Source organism: Pseudopipra pipra, chromosome 12 (assembly GCF_036250125.1).
Source record: "Pseudopipra pipra isolate bDixPip1 chromosome 12, bDixPip1.hap1, whole genome shotgun sequence".
NCBI classification, from domain to species: Eukaryota; Metazoa; Chordata; class Aves; order Passeriformes; family Pipridae; genus Pseudopipra; species Pseudopipra pipra.
Genome location: NC_087560.1, coordinates 370,904 through 386,393, shown reverse-complemented (window position 1 = coordinate 386,393; position 15,490 = coordinate 370,904). Strand labels below are relative to the sequence as shown.

At 37.3% G+C, this 15,490-nt stretch overlaps 1 protein-coding gene across 10 annotated transcripts in view; it reads right to left on the bottom strand.

Moving 5' to 3' along the window:
* Positions 1-15,490, bottom strand: part of TJP1 (tight junction protein 1) — a 161,106-nt gene that overhangs the window by 22,642 nt on the left and 122,974 nt on the right. For all 10 annotated transcript variants that reach the window (XM_064668272.1, XM_064668273.1, XM_064668275.1 and 7 more), the window contains 11 exons: positions 15,331-15,433; positions 13,658-13,937; positions 12,966-13,069; positions 11,924-12,092; positions 11,418-11,562; positions 5,621-5,757; positions 3,183-3,288; positions 2,193-2,343; positions 1,555-1,663; positions 697-916; positions 91-275 (listed from right to left, as the gene is read on the bottom strand). In XM_064668272.1, the coding sequence (XP_064524342.1) occupies positions 91-275; positions 697-916; positions 1,555-1,663; positions 2,193-2,343; positions 3,183-3,288; positions 5,621-5,757; positions 11,418-11,562; positions 11,924-12,092; positions 12,966-13,069; positions 13,658-13,937; positions 15,331-15,433 (1,709 nt within the window). The remainder of the gene's footprint in view (positions 1-90; positions 276-696; positions 917-1,554; positions 1,664-2,192; positions 2,344-3,182; positions 3,289-5,620; positions 5,758-11,417; positions 11,563-11,923; positions 12,093-12,965; positions 13,070-13,657; positions 13,938-15,330; positions 15,434-15,490) is intronic.

Below are 15,490 nucleotides of genomic sequence, written 5' to 3'. Positions count from 1 at the left end.
AAACAAATCCCAGATACTCTTAATCACACTGGCTATTTTAAATGAAACCACACAGACCTGTACTGTACAGCAGTAAGAGTAAAGCCATACCTTCCCGAAGAACAACTCTTTCATAGGCAGGAAACTTCGTTTGAACAGGCTGGGCAGACAGATCTTCTCTGCTTTTCCGGAGGTTTCTTTTTGAGCTTCGCAAACCTCGGAATCTCCAAAAATCTGCTCGATCTCCTCCTGCTGTCTTTGGAAGCGTGTACTGTACGCTGGCTAGTTGTTCCGCTCTAAGATGACAACAAACCCCAGTTATCAAGGAAGTCAGGTTCTGAAGTAATGCTTGACTAGCAAGCTTACATCTTCAAAAAAAAAAAAAAACAAACCCACCACTACCAGCTGAACCAAGCTATTGTTGTTTCTGTATTAGGAAGCACAAGACAATTACTGAGTTTGATATCACGTTTCTAAAACTTACTATATCCTTGCCTCTTGTATTAAAAAGAAAGTTTATTTGTAGATTGTGCAGAGTCAAAAGCAAATCCAGAGATCAGATATCTTACTTCCATTTGTTTTAACTTTTGACACTTTTTCTGACTGAACCAGTTCTATAAACTCACACCCTGCAGACAAGTCCAATCATCCATTATAGAGATGCAGAACTTGAAACTGTAGCTTTAAATCAGCAATTGCAGTATTTTAAGATCGTACCTGTTTTTGTTAGGTATGATACCTCTTTCCACTTCCTTATGGTTCTTGCCAATTCGAATTGCCAGCCACGAACCCAGTTTACCGTTGTAAAGAGTGTCCACCACCCGGAACACTTCACCTTTATTGAAACTTAGTCCATAAGGAGATTCCTTCTCATATTCAAAATGAGTTCTGATATAGAAAGAATCCCCTACATCAGACTCAACAATGCGACGATAAACTGAAAAAAGAAAAAGAAATCCCCAAATATCAAGTGTTACTTAAGTTCAAGTCATGTCCTAACGGTCACAAAAATTACTCAAAGCAATGCCTCACCTTAGTTCTCCTTGTTCTAAATATACAATATTACTTCAAGAAGCCTTAATGTCTCAGAGCTGCTCTATTTTAAGCAGCATAACTATTTATAGAAAACTTTACTAACAAATTCAACTGTCATAGTCAAAAATTTGATGCAAGTGCAAGCTTAATTCAGTTGCCCTGGAAGGAATTAGTCTTATGAGGAAAGAAGTTTGTATGTGCAAACACATCAGTTTAATCACTCATTTTCAATGGCATGACTACAACAGACTATTCTGCTTCCACCAGGGTTTAATGCCGATACTTTTTTTAGATGTTAGGGGTTATTTCTGATGAATTTTTTTGTTTGGAGTTTTGTTTGTTTGGTTTTGGGGGGAGGGGTTGCACTGTTATCATATCAGTCTCTAGTCCATTTGCAGTAGTAACTGATTCCAAATCTAAAAGAACTTAATGGTCTAAGGTGCCCATTTCCTGCAAGTCAGCAGTTAGTCATCATTCACTAGACTTTTTAATTCTATTCCAAGTAGTTTTCTACATTACTTCCATTACACAAATATTTACCATCTTTTTTCTTCTGTGCCAAAATCGTTACTTCTTCTCCTTTAGGAAGATCAAGCAAAAAAAGGACAGCTTCTTCTCTGATGATATTTGTGAAGTCTACATTATTTACCTGGTATCAATGAAGTAATCAGTTTGATTTAGCATACGACATTATTACAGAGATTTAACTATACAACAGGAAATCTGAATCAATCTCTACAATTTTTTTCTTAATTTCATACATACACATTAAGTACATGTATCTCAAGATGCCTCCTGTACCTCTAAATAGTCCTGCTTTATTTCTCAATAAAAGCAAAGCTTCTGAGATAATGGGTAGTTGTTCATTTTATACTCAATATTATGGAGCACCTATAAACATCAGTAGCCACAGAGTTCTCTGACAATTCAGTCACCCAGCAGTTAACAAAATCAAACAATTTTATCAACTGAATTAGTCTATAAATTTTGATGTAGAAAATGTACTAACCTTCCTAGCAACAGCAGAGTAAGAAAAGACTTTGCTGCTAGTAAGTCATCTAATAAGTACATGCAGAAAAAAACCTGTGTGAACTACGAAGGCAACATATTCAATCCTACAGAAAGAAAACCTACTTTGGTACAACAAAACACTTGTACTTTTACTGGTTTTGACATACCCTGAGAATCTGGTCCCCTTCCTCTAATCCTTCTTTCGCCGCAGGGCTGTCTTCCAGAACACCAGCTACAAATATGCCAACATCATTGCCACCTGCCAGTCGCAAGCCCACACTATCTCCTTTTCTGAATTTTACTAGTTTCATGCTTGGCCTAGGGATTTAGAAAATATTCCACTTAGAGGTCTAACAGCATGAAATATTCTGGTAAATTTGAAACTGAACACATGCAAAGGAGTAATCTGCCCATTAGTCAATTAGTGGGTATTAAGCTATGCATACCATTAACTGCTTATCAACTGCAGCATTACAACACTCATTAGCAGCACTTCAAAAAAACCCACCTGTATTTACTAGTTTAGTGGGGTTTGTTTGTCTTACATTCATAGAGTATTTTAAGGGAGACACTGACACTCTTTCAAAAATGTTCTTCCTTTTAAAGAGCTGTGCTGGTGTACAGATCTATTTTGGCTCTGAAGAGATTAACATGAATTTGAGATGAAACCAAACTAGAATCTATTCTCATGTACACTTAATGCCCATAAAGGAGATCCCAGTTGAAGTGGACTCATTTCCACGTTAGGAGATTGCACGTTTCTGCAGTGACCTTTACCTTTCATAGTAATTGAAAAGAAGTGAGTAAAGTATATGCTATACTATCTCTCCTCTCTTTGGAGACGGGGACAGGGAAGAAGGGGTGAGGGTGCTCAGGGAGAAAAAAAACCTGCAAATTCTTTTCACCTGTTGATCATTCTAATGGTTCATTTCCATAGAAACGACTAGACTTTAAAATGGTATGTTACACAATGTAAGTGCCAACAAGGCTCAGGAATAAATCTAAAGTCTTCATCTTAGTATTTCTGAACAGAAGTGTCAGGACAGCATGTTGGACTTGACATCAGACCATGTATACAGGTTATTCCTCACTTTGGATACAAGTTTGGTTTGCTCAAGGATCAGGCAGTTTGAATAGTTTATTTCGAGTTACATTACCGAAGCATTCCATCTTCATGGGTTGAGTTGGGTAAAGGACCATCAGATGGACTGACTGGTAAATCCACATCTGGCTGACCTCCTTGTGCATACACTGGCTTTGGTTCTATTAAAATATCAAAAGATTTCCAATGTCCATTCAGTCATTTAAAGATCAGAAAGTTTAACTTAGTTCATGACTTCTTCAGTAGCCTTCCTCTATCCTGCCTAGATCCAAAAAAGTGAAATTCTAGAAATTTACAACAACAGAAGACACTCTTATCATGCCATTCAAAGCAGTGTGCTTACTGGCCTAATTATTACTTCAGTAAAAGTTCCTAAACTTCCTCTGTACTTCATCAAGTACCCCGAAAACTGTAAAACTACAAGAACTAGAAGGCTTCCTGCTCCCAAGACAACTTTCAACTGTTCTGTTTCTAACCTCAATTTATCTGACTTAACTTCTTTATTTTCCCTTGGTTCTCTTCCCTCAAGAATTTAATTTTTGAAATGAAAATACCACAAACTCTCAAACTACAATGCCTTGAAGTTGACAGATTTCAATGCTTACTTTGGTCCAGTCAACGGTTCTTAAAGACATGCACTTACTATGGTTCTGCTGCAGAGATCCTCTGGAGTCCCTGGAGGAAACTGCCCCTGCAGGCTTCCCTCTGTAATGAGCACCAACAGGGGCTCTTCTCTGTTTTACATGCTTTATATTTAAGGCTGATCTCTGCATGCTTGAGAAAAGTTCATTTCAAACAAGGCTGGCTTCAAACTAGTCTAAGACCTCTTATCTTACCAACAACTGTGCCATCTTCCTTTAAAGTCACTGAACAGACTAGTCTGGAAATTGGGAATTTCAGGCAACAATTGGGTAATAATGCCTTTTTCTAAACATGATTTTGGTCCTTACCATACCATAATGAAGCATTTACCTTTAAGTCTTTAAAGACCCTTTCCTAGCCTAAGCCTCTGATGATTCCTCTGAACAAATACTGTCCCTTTACCCTTCTTTAACACCATCGACTATGACAGTCATCTTGTCCTTGCCCTAAGCCTAAGCAGCAAACTGTCACAGATTCTGCCAACGACCTTTCTAACATTTTCATTACAGTCTCTGAAAGATCCTCATTTCCCTAGAACTTTCTGTGAGGTTATTAATTAAATATTATCTTTATGTACTGGCCCTAGAACTCCTCCCACCCAAACTAAGTACTTCCATGTATATTCTATTCACTCAAGAATAGAGTATTTCTCCTTCTCCACCAACCTATAAAATCCCCACAGTACTTATTACTTGCTTGCCAGTCCCTCAGACCAATTATTAGTATGTTACTTTGGATTAAGAACCCTCTTACGGGTTTCCTATTCTGGTTGGATCTGTATTACACCAATTATTAATCTTCAGTATCTTACAGAAATACAGAATTCATCTTTCTAATCTCACTACCACATCCTTTTTCTATCTTGGCAAATATAAACTTACTTCATTTACATATCTTCATAACACCACTGTAAAATGTCACCTCCTATGACAATTTTTTAGCAATGGCTGCTGTATCAGAAAATGTGTTCTTATTTTTAAGAACTTTAAGAGTCCATCAACATCATAACTCTTTTGGTTCTTCACTCATCTACTGAATACTACATGCAGAAGTGTCACTGCTTATCCCCTAAGTCTTCAAATATTTTTAAGCTTGAATATGCTTTTTCTCATTGTACCCAGCCTTTCAAAACCAGCTCCCTCTAAGCCATCTGCACAGCTTCTTTTTCTCTACTTGTTATTTCACTGAAGTGCCTCATTCTGTAAACAAAAATCTTGCAAGTCAGCCTGCCCGGAACAGTGTCCTGTCACTGTACCATCTTAGCTTTTTTCTTTGTTACACCATCTGGCTTTTATCTGTTGCCATTTAGCTTATCCTTCCCTTTTGGGAAAAAGCAATGAGATTTTGTTCTGGTTTTATTAGATGTATTGCCTTCTCGGTCCGTGACTGTAGTTATGAAGTGTGACGTGAACAAAGCATCTCGGAGTGTTCTGAGTTGTATCTTGGGAACAGTAGTTCTAAACAGGTTTAACTACATCCTTATTATAAATATAGTCTGTTACAGTAACCCATGAGACAAAGTTTATTGCTGAACACTCAGAAATGACCGATTTTAACCTTGCTTGAGAAACCAAAAGAGCTTTTCACAAGCATCGCCTATAACTACAACTCTAAACACTGAAATTTGACTCCTTTACAATGGACAGGCTCCACAGTTTAGGTTTTCAGGAGCAAAACTTTTAAAATATAAATGGGATTATGGTTAAAAAGACTGTTCGTATTCAGAAATAAAAATAATTTGGACTTTTTCTAGGACTTTAGAAATCATTCCACAAATACGCAACGGCATAAAATCTTTACTGGTCATCCTTTCTCAACAATATCATGATTAATATATTAAAATATTTTTACCTGGTAGTGGTGGAGTTTGTTTTTCAGTTCTCTCGACTGTCACTTCTTCCACAGTTTTAGAAGTATCATCTGCATTCTTTACCGGTGTAGAGACAGCTCCCGGTTTAGTTACTCTCTCATCTTCTCTGCTTCGAAGACTATATTGGAAAAAAATATTCCACTCTGCATACAGAACTGTTTCTATGATCTCAGTATACTAGGCCTAAAGAATAAATACTTTAATTCATAAAGTTGAGGGGAAAGAATTACCATTACTATTTAACAAAATTTTGTTCTTAAACTATCACATTATTAAAAATCTTTACGGTTTCTAAATCCAAGTGTTTTGTCCCTAATTCCATGTTAGACTTCTCTAGATGTGGCTATTTAGAAAGCAGCAGCACATGGTGACACAAACTGCTCTCTGCTTCAAGCACTTACTTAAGTGCTGTATATTGAAAACTATACAAGGAATTGAGAAGCAAAGGGAAGAAGGGAAGAAGAGCCATTACAATGATCTTTTTCTCACTCCTTCCTGTGGAAATCATGGATTTTTAGACTTAAGTCTTAGGCTTTGCTGTGAACAAGCTAATTTATCTGCTCCTTTGTGTGTCAGCTGCCCTGCAACACAAGTGCTGCTGGTATGGGTCTTGGCAGGGCTTTGCAAAGATAAAAAGTATAACACAAACATGTCCCTGACTTCTCAACTTTTCAGAGAGGATGAGGCCTTCAATCCATCTGTTACAAGAAGAGAGTGCTTCTCATACACTCAGTCATCCATGCACTTTAGTAAGAAGACAACTTGCCGCTTCTTACGCATTTCCTATATATGCTTATAGTGTAGAACAAAGGCATTTAAGACATGTTAAAATAAGAAAATAAAGAAGTGTCTCTTGTTCTTTAAATTATGAAAGCAACGAAAAGTTCTAAAGAACAAAATTGCTATTCCTTGAGCTCAAAAGATCAGGTATTCTTATATAGTTGTATAGAGGTAGAGCTACCAACTGTCCCACAGCAAAACTGAACAGAACATGTGCTGCATGTTGAAATGTTAACCACTACACTGCTACCTGCTCAACAGTAAAACATTTCATAGGCTTGGAACAGATGAACGCTAATAATGAGCTAGAAAGTTTTTTCCTGGGAGTTGGCAAATAAGCACAGATATTAAGAATATTTGAGAGAAGACAGATCCAAATCCCAGCTTTTATATAGTATCAGACTTAATTGCCAAGAAGGGGGGAAAAAGGTATTTCCTCAAACATAATGATGGCTTGGTCAGTAGGTACAAGAACATCTGCTGTCTGTGCTGAAGAAAAAAGGAGAATTCTGCATTACCAACAGCTAGATGGTGCTACTAGGCAATAATGAGCATCACTGTCCATAAAGCTCAAATGCATCAAAAAAACCATCATACAAAGCTAAGACTGGTTATCCCAATCAGAAATGATACTTCAAGAGTGGGAAGTATGACTTCATTAAACAGATTCCAGCAAGTCTACTCATCCAAGATGTGCAAGAAAGAATAAAAGAAATTGCAAAAACTGAAATACAAGCAGAACATGCTTTCCTGCAGCAATATAAAGTCTGAAATGTAAGAAACAAAGCTTAGCTACTCAGGCAAGACATACTACAACTTCTCAGTGCACTCCTCTGCCAGTTTTAAAATTGTGTGCCTGAAGGCACCTAAACAAAACACAATACAGAAAAATACTCTAATCACCACAACAGTCTGGAAAAGCACCCCTTGCATTGTAAACATAGCAGCTTAATTTTAAAAATCCTTTATTTATGCCTTTATCCAGATAAACCCCCTTTTTTGGGCTTCTAGAGTTCATTAAAATGATGCTAAAACCATTATATGTAACAAAATGAAAAGTAAGCATTTATCCTTCTACTTCATTCCCAAGCATCACTGATAAAAGTTCTCTTATTCCTCTTTCAGATTTCCAGTTTAGGTGGATAAGCTTAAAGGGTATGTATTTTACTTTCAGCACTAGACTAAAACATGACTGGACTCCTCATTCCCTCAAAAATAGCTCCCAGCTTGTTAAAAACAGACACATACATTTAGCTATTTAAATGAATGCTAAGCATTCTAGAAACAAAGATGTCATGTGGTAATGTAAGCTACAACTAATTCCACTCCCCAAAGATTTTTGGGTAATGAGCACTAGTTAATGAGATATTACAGTAAATTCCCCCATGAGCCCTCTCTACCTGTTTCCAAGCATCTCCCAACATTTTAAAGAAGCACTATTCCAAAACTGTAGTATCTGTCTTCCTTTAAAAATAAGGCCAAAATTAATGCATTACTACACAAAGACAAAATTAATTTTACATTTCCTCTTCACACAGTCCAAACCCAGTGTAGTTTTATATTGCTTTTACACCTGCATACATCAAGAGAGTGTAAATATCTCACTAAAATACAGACACTGGTGGGCACAGCCCAAAATAGTCAGGTAAGTGGCTGAAGCAGTAGGCTCCTAGACCGGGCTAGTGCTGTGTGTGTAGGCAAATACACCCTGCCAACCCAAATGCCAGCAAAAGGCCAGGTCTACTCTACCTAAGGCATGACAGTTTCAGTGGGAAAAAGCTGATAGAAACAGAACTGTGATAGAACAAAAAGGAAACATCAGAACAGCAGGAGTGTAGATTTTTTTTTCTTGACTTTGCCTAAATTGTCCAGTAAGCACTGAATATTTCACACTGCAAGATGATACAGGAAACAACTTGATGCTGCCACTGGTTCTAGGAGATGGAAACTTGTTAAAAACTGACAGCTGCACTTCCCAGGAGACAAAAGTGTTGCTCACTGTGTGCACCGTGACACTATAGTTTAGCATCTGTGCTGTGTCAGGGCCCCTTTTACCTCACTTCCTCCCCCTGACATCTTTTTTTAAAGTATGTTTAACAGAAGCACTTTTAAATAACAAAATGCAGTTAGCTACACATTAGTGCCATTCACTGTTAGCTACCACTGCAGAATAAAATACAATTACCTGAACACACAGAATGTTTGTACAGAAAACGTTACGAAAAATATGAATTTGCAGGCTCTTCCCAAAGGTGTTTTCAGCACATCTCAAACTATGTAGCAGAGAAGAGTAAGAACCAAGTGGTATCTTCCTGAAGACATCCATAATAGGGTTGATTTTTGTCCTATATTCCAGTTTTTCAGCTTGTTTTGAAAATGGATAGAACCAATCTGTCACGCTACATATGAATTGACAACTGTATTACAGAAGTCAACCTCATCCTTCCAGAAATAATTATGACCTCTACAGTGATTTCTTCAAGCTACCACATCTTTCTTGCAGAGGTTGAAGTGTTGAACATATCAGAGGACATTTTTGCTTTTCCAGTACCAGGTGAGGAAGTGTGCACAGAGTTCCCAAGCAGGAGTTTTCAAGTAGTAAAGGGCAGCCCAGAGATGTATCTGGCAGGCTTGGCAGCACCTGACTTTAAATGCCCATTTTTAGGATAGGTCACACCAAAAGCTTATCCAGCTCAACAACTTGTTCCTGCCAGCAGGAAAACCAGATAGTTAAGAAAGGATACATGATACTTTACCCAAAATACTCTCCCAACTTCAGAGTACAAAGAACTCTGTTGCTCATTCTAGTTTTTTAAGTATAGCTCTTTACAGGTTATATAAAGCCCAATTAGTTATTTCTATTAGTAAATTACAACAAATGTTTTAGAATTTGAGTTTTAAAAAAGACTGTTCAAGAGAAAGCTGTGACCTTTCTTTGGACTAAAGAAAACTACAAGTTCTATTTAATGCTTTGACAGAATGCTCAAATAGCACCTGGAAATTCTATATAGAGGAAAATTGCAAGCACACTGCTGTACATACCGGTATGGAATACTGAGAGGTGGACAACACTGACGACCCTGCCAGATGCCAAAGCAGTACTGAAGCAAGTCTGCTGGCAGATTTCTGTACTCTAGTGCACACCTGGAAGTGTCAGTCTATAGTTAAGCTTGTATGAAAGGACTAAGAGGATTCCCCTGGAATTTCCCTCCTCATTAACATACAAACACTTGGCAGAATAGGGTCTAAATAAAGACTCATTATCTTCAATACATTTTTTAATATCTTAAGATCAGTTGGAAGACTTTTTGCACATTTCTTCCTCAGCTTGTTCTCAAGCCTTTTTCTTCCTTCAGATTTTCCACCAAATTTTAAAAACACTAAGTAGACACAACTAATTTGATTGTACAGTAGATTTGAACTTGCACAAACAACCACTACAAAGAGAAGTTGCTCTCAATATGTTTTTCTTTATGTGGCTCAGGGCCTAGATTTTCTGATCTTGAAAGAGACATGTCAAACAGGAAGTAAAGCCATGCCAAAGTAGCTCTTGTTCATAAAGACGATAGAGCGGATGCATTCAGAGCTAAGATAACTTCAAAGTTCCTTCTTGGGAAGGATTTAATTCTTCCAACAGTGTGGTCCATAAGGAGGAAGTGACCATCTACCTAAACCACTGCAATAGGACTAGAAAGCATCAACACTAGGCTAAGTCAGTCATAGTCAGAGTTTTGATAGATGTTCTTTATGTTCCTCCCTCCACAAGCCCTTTCAGTCTGCACTGGAAATGCATGTCGAGACATACAGGTTTTAAATACGACAGAGATCTCACAACCTTCACAATCAAGCCCCTGCCTCTGGCACCCTGCTTTTAAGTTTTTCCCACTAATATGGAGTTCCTACCCCAATACAAGCTTTCACGCCTTGTGTCCTTCCAAACAATATACACAGAAGAGAAGCAGAACCGTCTGTAATCTGTAACCCCAAGCAGGTCTACATGTCCTGCAGTTTCATTAACCCTTAGAAGATTCTAAAAGCCTTGAAGATGTGTTATTTTTCCTTTCGGCAAACCAGACGTTATTAATAAGCTATCAGGTGTATCTTGATTTTATAAAACAGTCAGCTGCAATTTGGTTTTTTAGAGTTTTTGAACAGCATCTAAAAATCTTCAAATAGAGGCTCGGAATTCAAATTTGCATAGACAATTCTAACTAGTGCTCCACCATGAGCACTCAGAAGGTAAACTTCTCTTACAAGTATCTAGTAGAATCTGAACTCCAATACTGAAACTATTTCAGTAAATTGTCTATTTCCAAATTGTGGAAATGCAAAACAGGAGAGATTTGTTATTCAAGATTAAAGTTTCACATGGCAGGAGAGGAAATTCCAAACCATATAGTACATTACTTCTCTCTGAATTTGTATAAAATTAGACTTACCTACTAAAGAATTATCATCAATGTCCCATTACCAGGTTCAAATATTAAAAGCTACACCGTAAAAGGTAATTCTGCTGTGCAATATACCTTATTTTGTAGGGATTAAATGTATTCAGAAACATAACTTTTAAAGAAGGCTAGTGAGGAAAATAAAAATCCTATGCCTAAACAAAGCAAGATTTCAACAAGTTTACCCAGGCTGAACATTCAATAGGAATTGTAATACATGTCATCTCAAATCTCCTTGCAGCCAACTGCTTTCTGAAACCACCATATAACTGCATGTTATTCGATAACATATATAATTATCAAACATACGCTATCTTTCATAGAATCATGCTTACAACCACATTTTAAAAAGTTATAACACCAAAGAAAGGTTCAATTTCTCAAATCTAAAAAAATTGGATCATTACCAGCTGCATCTCTTGACACAACGTCATATTATTACCTTCATAGTTCTGCATCATATTTGTTACATCACATAAATCCAAGCACTCCTACAACTTATATGTCACATTAAATAGTTGATTTAAAAATCATACAACGCTGCCATCACCTGCCATTGCTGGGCTGCTGTGGAGAATGTCTGGAATGGTCTGAAGGCTCTGACCTCTGGTCAGGAGATCGTGAACGACTGCGGCGAGGCCTGTCATGTGATCGGTTGGAATGATCTGATGCCAGCGACTGAATTTCTGAGATGTCTGTTAAATAAAATTGTTTTTTCATGAAATGATTGTAATTTAAATGGTGGTGTGACCTGCTCAAATGGGAATAAGCTTTAGCAGAGAATTTTTATGAAGATGTTAAATCTATGCTTATTATTACAAAAAAAACTAAACTTAATATTCCTGAAAGAACAATCACAAGAATAGGGACTGTATCTTTTTCTCCACTGTTTTTGAAGGTGTGGATTTCAATCATATTCAAACAAAAATTTACCCACATGACAGTCTCACTCCTAACTCTTCTCCCCCCCACACTCTCTCATCCCACTTTAGGTATTTCACATCTTGACAACACATGGAATTCTTTTCTCTTTAGAAATCGAGGTTTCATACTCACCATCTCTTTCTGAAGCATTAGCAGAATGAATACTGTCAGAAAGATCAGGGACATTCAACAGTGTGGCTCGTTCATCTCGCTGAACAACCATCTTCAACTTGCCTTTGGACCTTTCTATTAGTGTTTTGGCATCTGCTAAGGACATATTTTCCGTCACTGTGCCATTTATCTGGAATAGAGCAAGAAAAAAACAGATATAAATTTACTAAAAAAACTCCAGCAAATCTCCAGCAAAGACAGTGGTGTTTTGTCTGATGATATTTAGAAATAGTTATAGATATTTATCAAATTACCATAATACAATGGAAGACTGTTGGGCTTATCCAAAATACAACATAGAAAATTATTTTCATCTTTAAAATACGAAGCTTCTACCACTAATAAGAAACTTTTAAAGGATTAGGTATGTGTTTTGAACCAGCACTGCTATACTCAGAGTAAGGAATGGTATGTTTTCCTTCACCTGACACATTCACAGCAATGTATGGAAATAAAAATTGTTAGTATGAATTAAAAATCATAGAATGGCCTGAGTTGGAAGGGACCTTGAAGACCACCCAGTTCCAAGTCCCCTGCTATGGACAGGGACACCTTCCATGAGAGCGGGTTGCTCAAAGCCACTTGCCTTGGACTCTGCCAGGGACGGGACGAAACACAAAAATCCCTGGGGATGAACCTGAAGGCAAACTTAGTGTTGTGCAACAGCACAGTTCCATACCGATAACAGTTATAAACTGTTATCCAGTATAAACTGGATAACCAAGCATGTTGGGCCAAAGCCTCATACTCTTCCAAATATTTTTTATATGTGTTTAGAGTGGGCATTATTTATCTGAATAAGTCCTATGGAATAATACCACAAGGCTTAACAATTTTCCTTTCCTACGTGAGGTTGATTTATGCTTAAATGTATTGACCTTCAAAATAATGTAATAAAAAAAAGACACATCATCTACTAACAGTAATTATGATATTGACATAGCCAATTCTAAGAGTTATATCAATAAGTTTTGCCTTCGAACAGACACCACATATACTGTACCTTCAGTACAACATCTCCTTCCTGAATATTGCCATCTCTTGCTGCCAGGCTATCCTGTGATATTTCTTTCACAAATATGTGACTTGCCAACCGCAGACCATACTCTTTATATAACAGCAATAAAAGAAAACAGAAAACTGATGAAGTTACAGTAAAAAAACAAAAAAAGAGGGAGGTATCTGGAGTTTTGTAACACTGTTTTTTACAACATTAACACAGGAAACACAAAGAGGAGAGTGAACTTGGCACACAAAGGGCTGTACTGGAATTATGTTATAGATTTACCATTATATCAGTCTCTTTTTCTAACTCTGACTATAAGCAGAGCTGTTGTTCAATAGTTTAATTTAGATGCTACCTACAATTTTTCCTCTTTCAAACAAGACAGTCCCTGAAGACTCAGCTAAAGTGTAGGTATACAGCTGCACAGATGTCAGCTGCACAGCTGGGATTTGTTTAATACTTAATGCTTTACTCTTAATTAAGAACACATATTTTGGAACATGAAAAATACCACCATAAATACAACCAGCAGTTTTTAAGTTTTCAGCTAGCTACTGGTTAAAATGGGCAAACAAACTGGCAAGAGCACTGTTCATTCAGCCCACGAAACCCTTAACACAGCACTCACTGAAGCAGTTGCCATTTAAAAACCAGCCAATGTTTTAGCAAGAGAATAACATCTAAGTTACCTTCATTTTTCCTGGATTTCACCAGTGTTACTTTGGTGGGTTTTGCAGGCTGACTGGAAGTGACAGACCTCCTGTCTGACCTTGGTGATAAACTTCTCTCCCTGCTGGCGCTCCGATCTCGTACCCAGCTCTTCTCGTGCCTTCTGCTGGCACTTGGACCACCACGGCTGCTCCTTGGATCACGGATTTCTTCATCATAGCTATCATCCTCATTTTCAGACACTGGTTCAGGGTCTGGTCGAGTCACTGGAATCTGAATTTTCTTCATCCTTCGGATAGTCTACAACCCAACAACAGATATCAGCCTCTGGCTGTGTAATGATAATGATGTCACTAAATGTCAAAAGCCAAGTTAAGCCCCAAACTCAAAACATACAGATCTATTTGTGAATGCTCTGATTGTTGCATCCTCATTATAAAGTTATATCCAATTAATACAGGAGACTTATCTATACAGATTAGAATTGTTTTTAAAGTTGTTTTAGTTCTTTTTTTTTTTGCACTTTTGCAGAAGTGGCAAAAGGATAAGAATCAGACATTGTGGCACAACACAATGTGTCTTCAGAGCTGCATATTTGAATGCCCTCTCTGTGCTTAAATCCACTCATCAGTTACTGGCACTGCTAAAAACCTCTTTTGCTTAACATGTAATCTAGTGTATCCTCAGTGCGTTATTGACAGTAATTCTCCTCAGCTTTCAAGGCTTCCAATCTTCCAAAGAAATGCTTACGCAAGACACGGCAGAAGATCAAAGCTGGTTTGCACTAACACAGACAGCTGTTTCCAGAGAATGACCCAGCCCTCTTTAGTGATTTGCCATGTGTTACAGAACCGAACCAAGTTCTACCGTACAGTTTCCATTAACTACTTGTCTTTACATAAATCTACACACTACTTACGATACTGAGAGCCCTGCACAGATTGCCACACATTGCCTTCTGCAAGCTTTAAAGAACTGCTGCCAATCTACAAATGCACATCACGTGTTTTTTTCAACTGCATTAAAGCTCATGAAAGCACTAAAAATCTGTCAGCAAAAAAGCTTTTCTACAAGCCTGAGAAGTCTGTTTCCGTGAATTAAGAAACTTCTAAACATTCTCTACTTTTTGTTCTATTTTTTGTAACTTAAACCCCAAACTTCTACAGAAAGCTAGATTATTACCCTTTGGTGATGACCTGTTCTGTTTTGCAAAATTCAAAAACCAACCACTTAGAATAAGCCTACAAAATTATAGGAATTAAGGTAATTATACTCTTTTTTGGCAAACTGTCTACTGAGCATAAAAAGAACCATGTTAGTGCCTGAACAGCTTGTAAAGCCCTTTAGCATACATTAGCCTTTGGAAAACTCGGTAAAAGTGCATCTAAGGAAGTGAACAAATATTAAACAAAGCTTATTTCCCGAAATTCAGTAATCTGAGAAGAACTTTACCATAAAGAAAAGGAATCTGAAGTATCCAGTGCCACACTGTGCAAACATCATCATTCACGTTTTAAAAAACATCTTGCATGACCTACTTGATAAACATGCCATGATCATCATTTAAATCTGAAGCATCACACAGGTATTATTCAAGTATGTTCCATCACACCTGTATTTCACAGCAGATATTACACCATTTCACTTTTGCTTTATAACTATGGAATTTTAAATCTTCAAGTCATTCACTTACAATTTTGGCATTCTTCCCACTTTTCCTCAGCTGCTGAACAGCAAACGCATGCTCGACATTATCCATTGAAACTCCATTAACCATTGCAACACGGTCATTTTCTCTAAATGAAAAACATCACAGTGCACAGTATAAACACTTTATGTTGAGGAAAAAATAT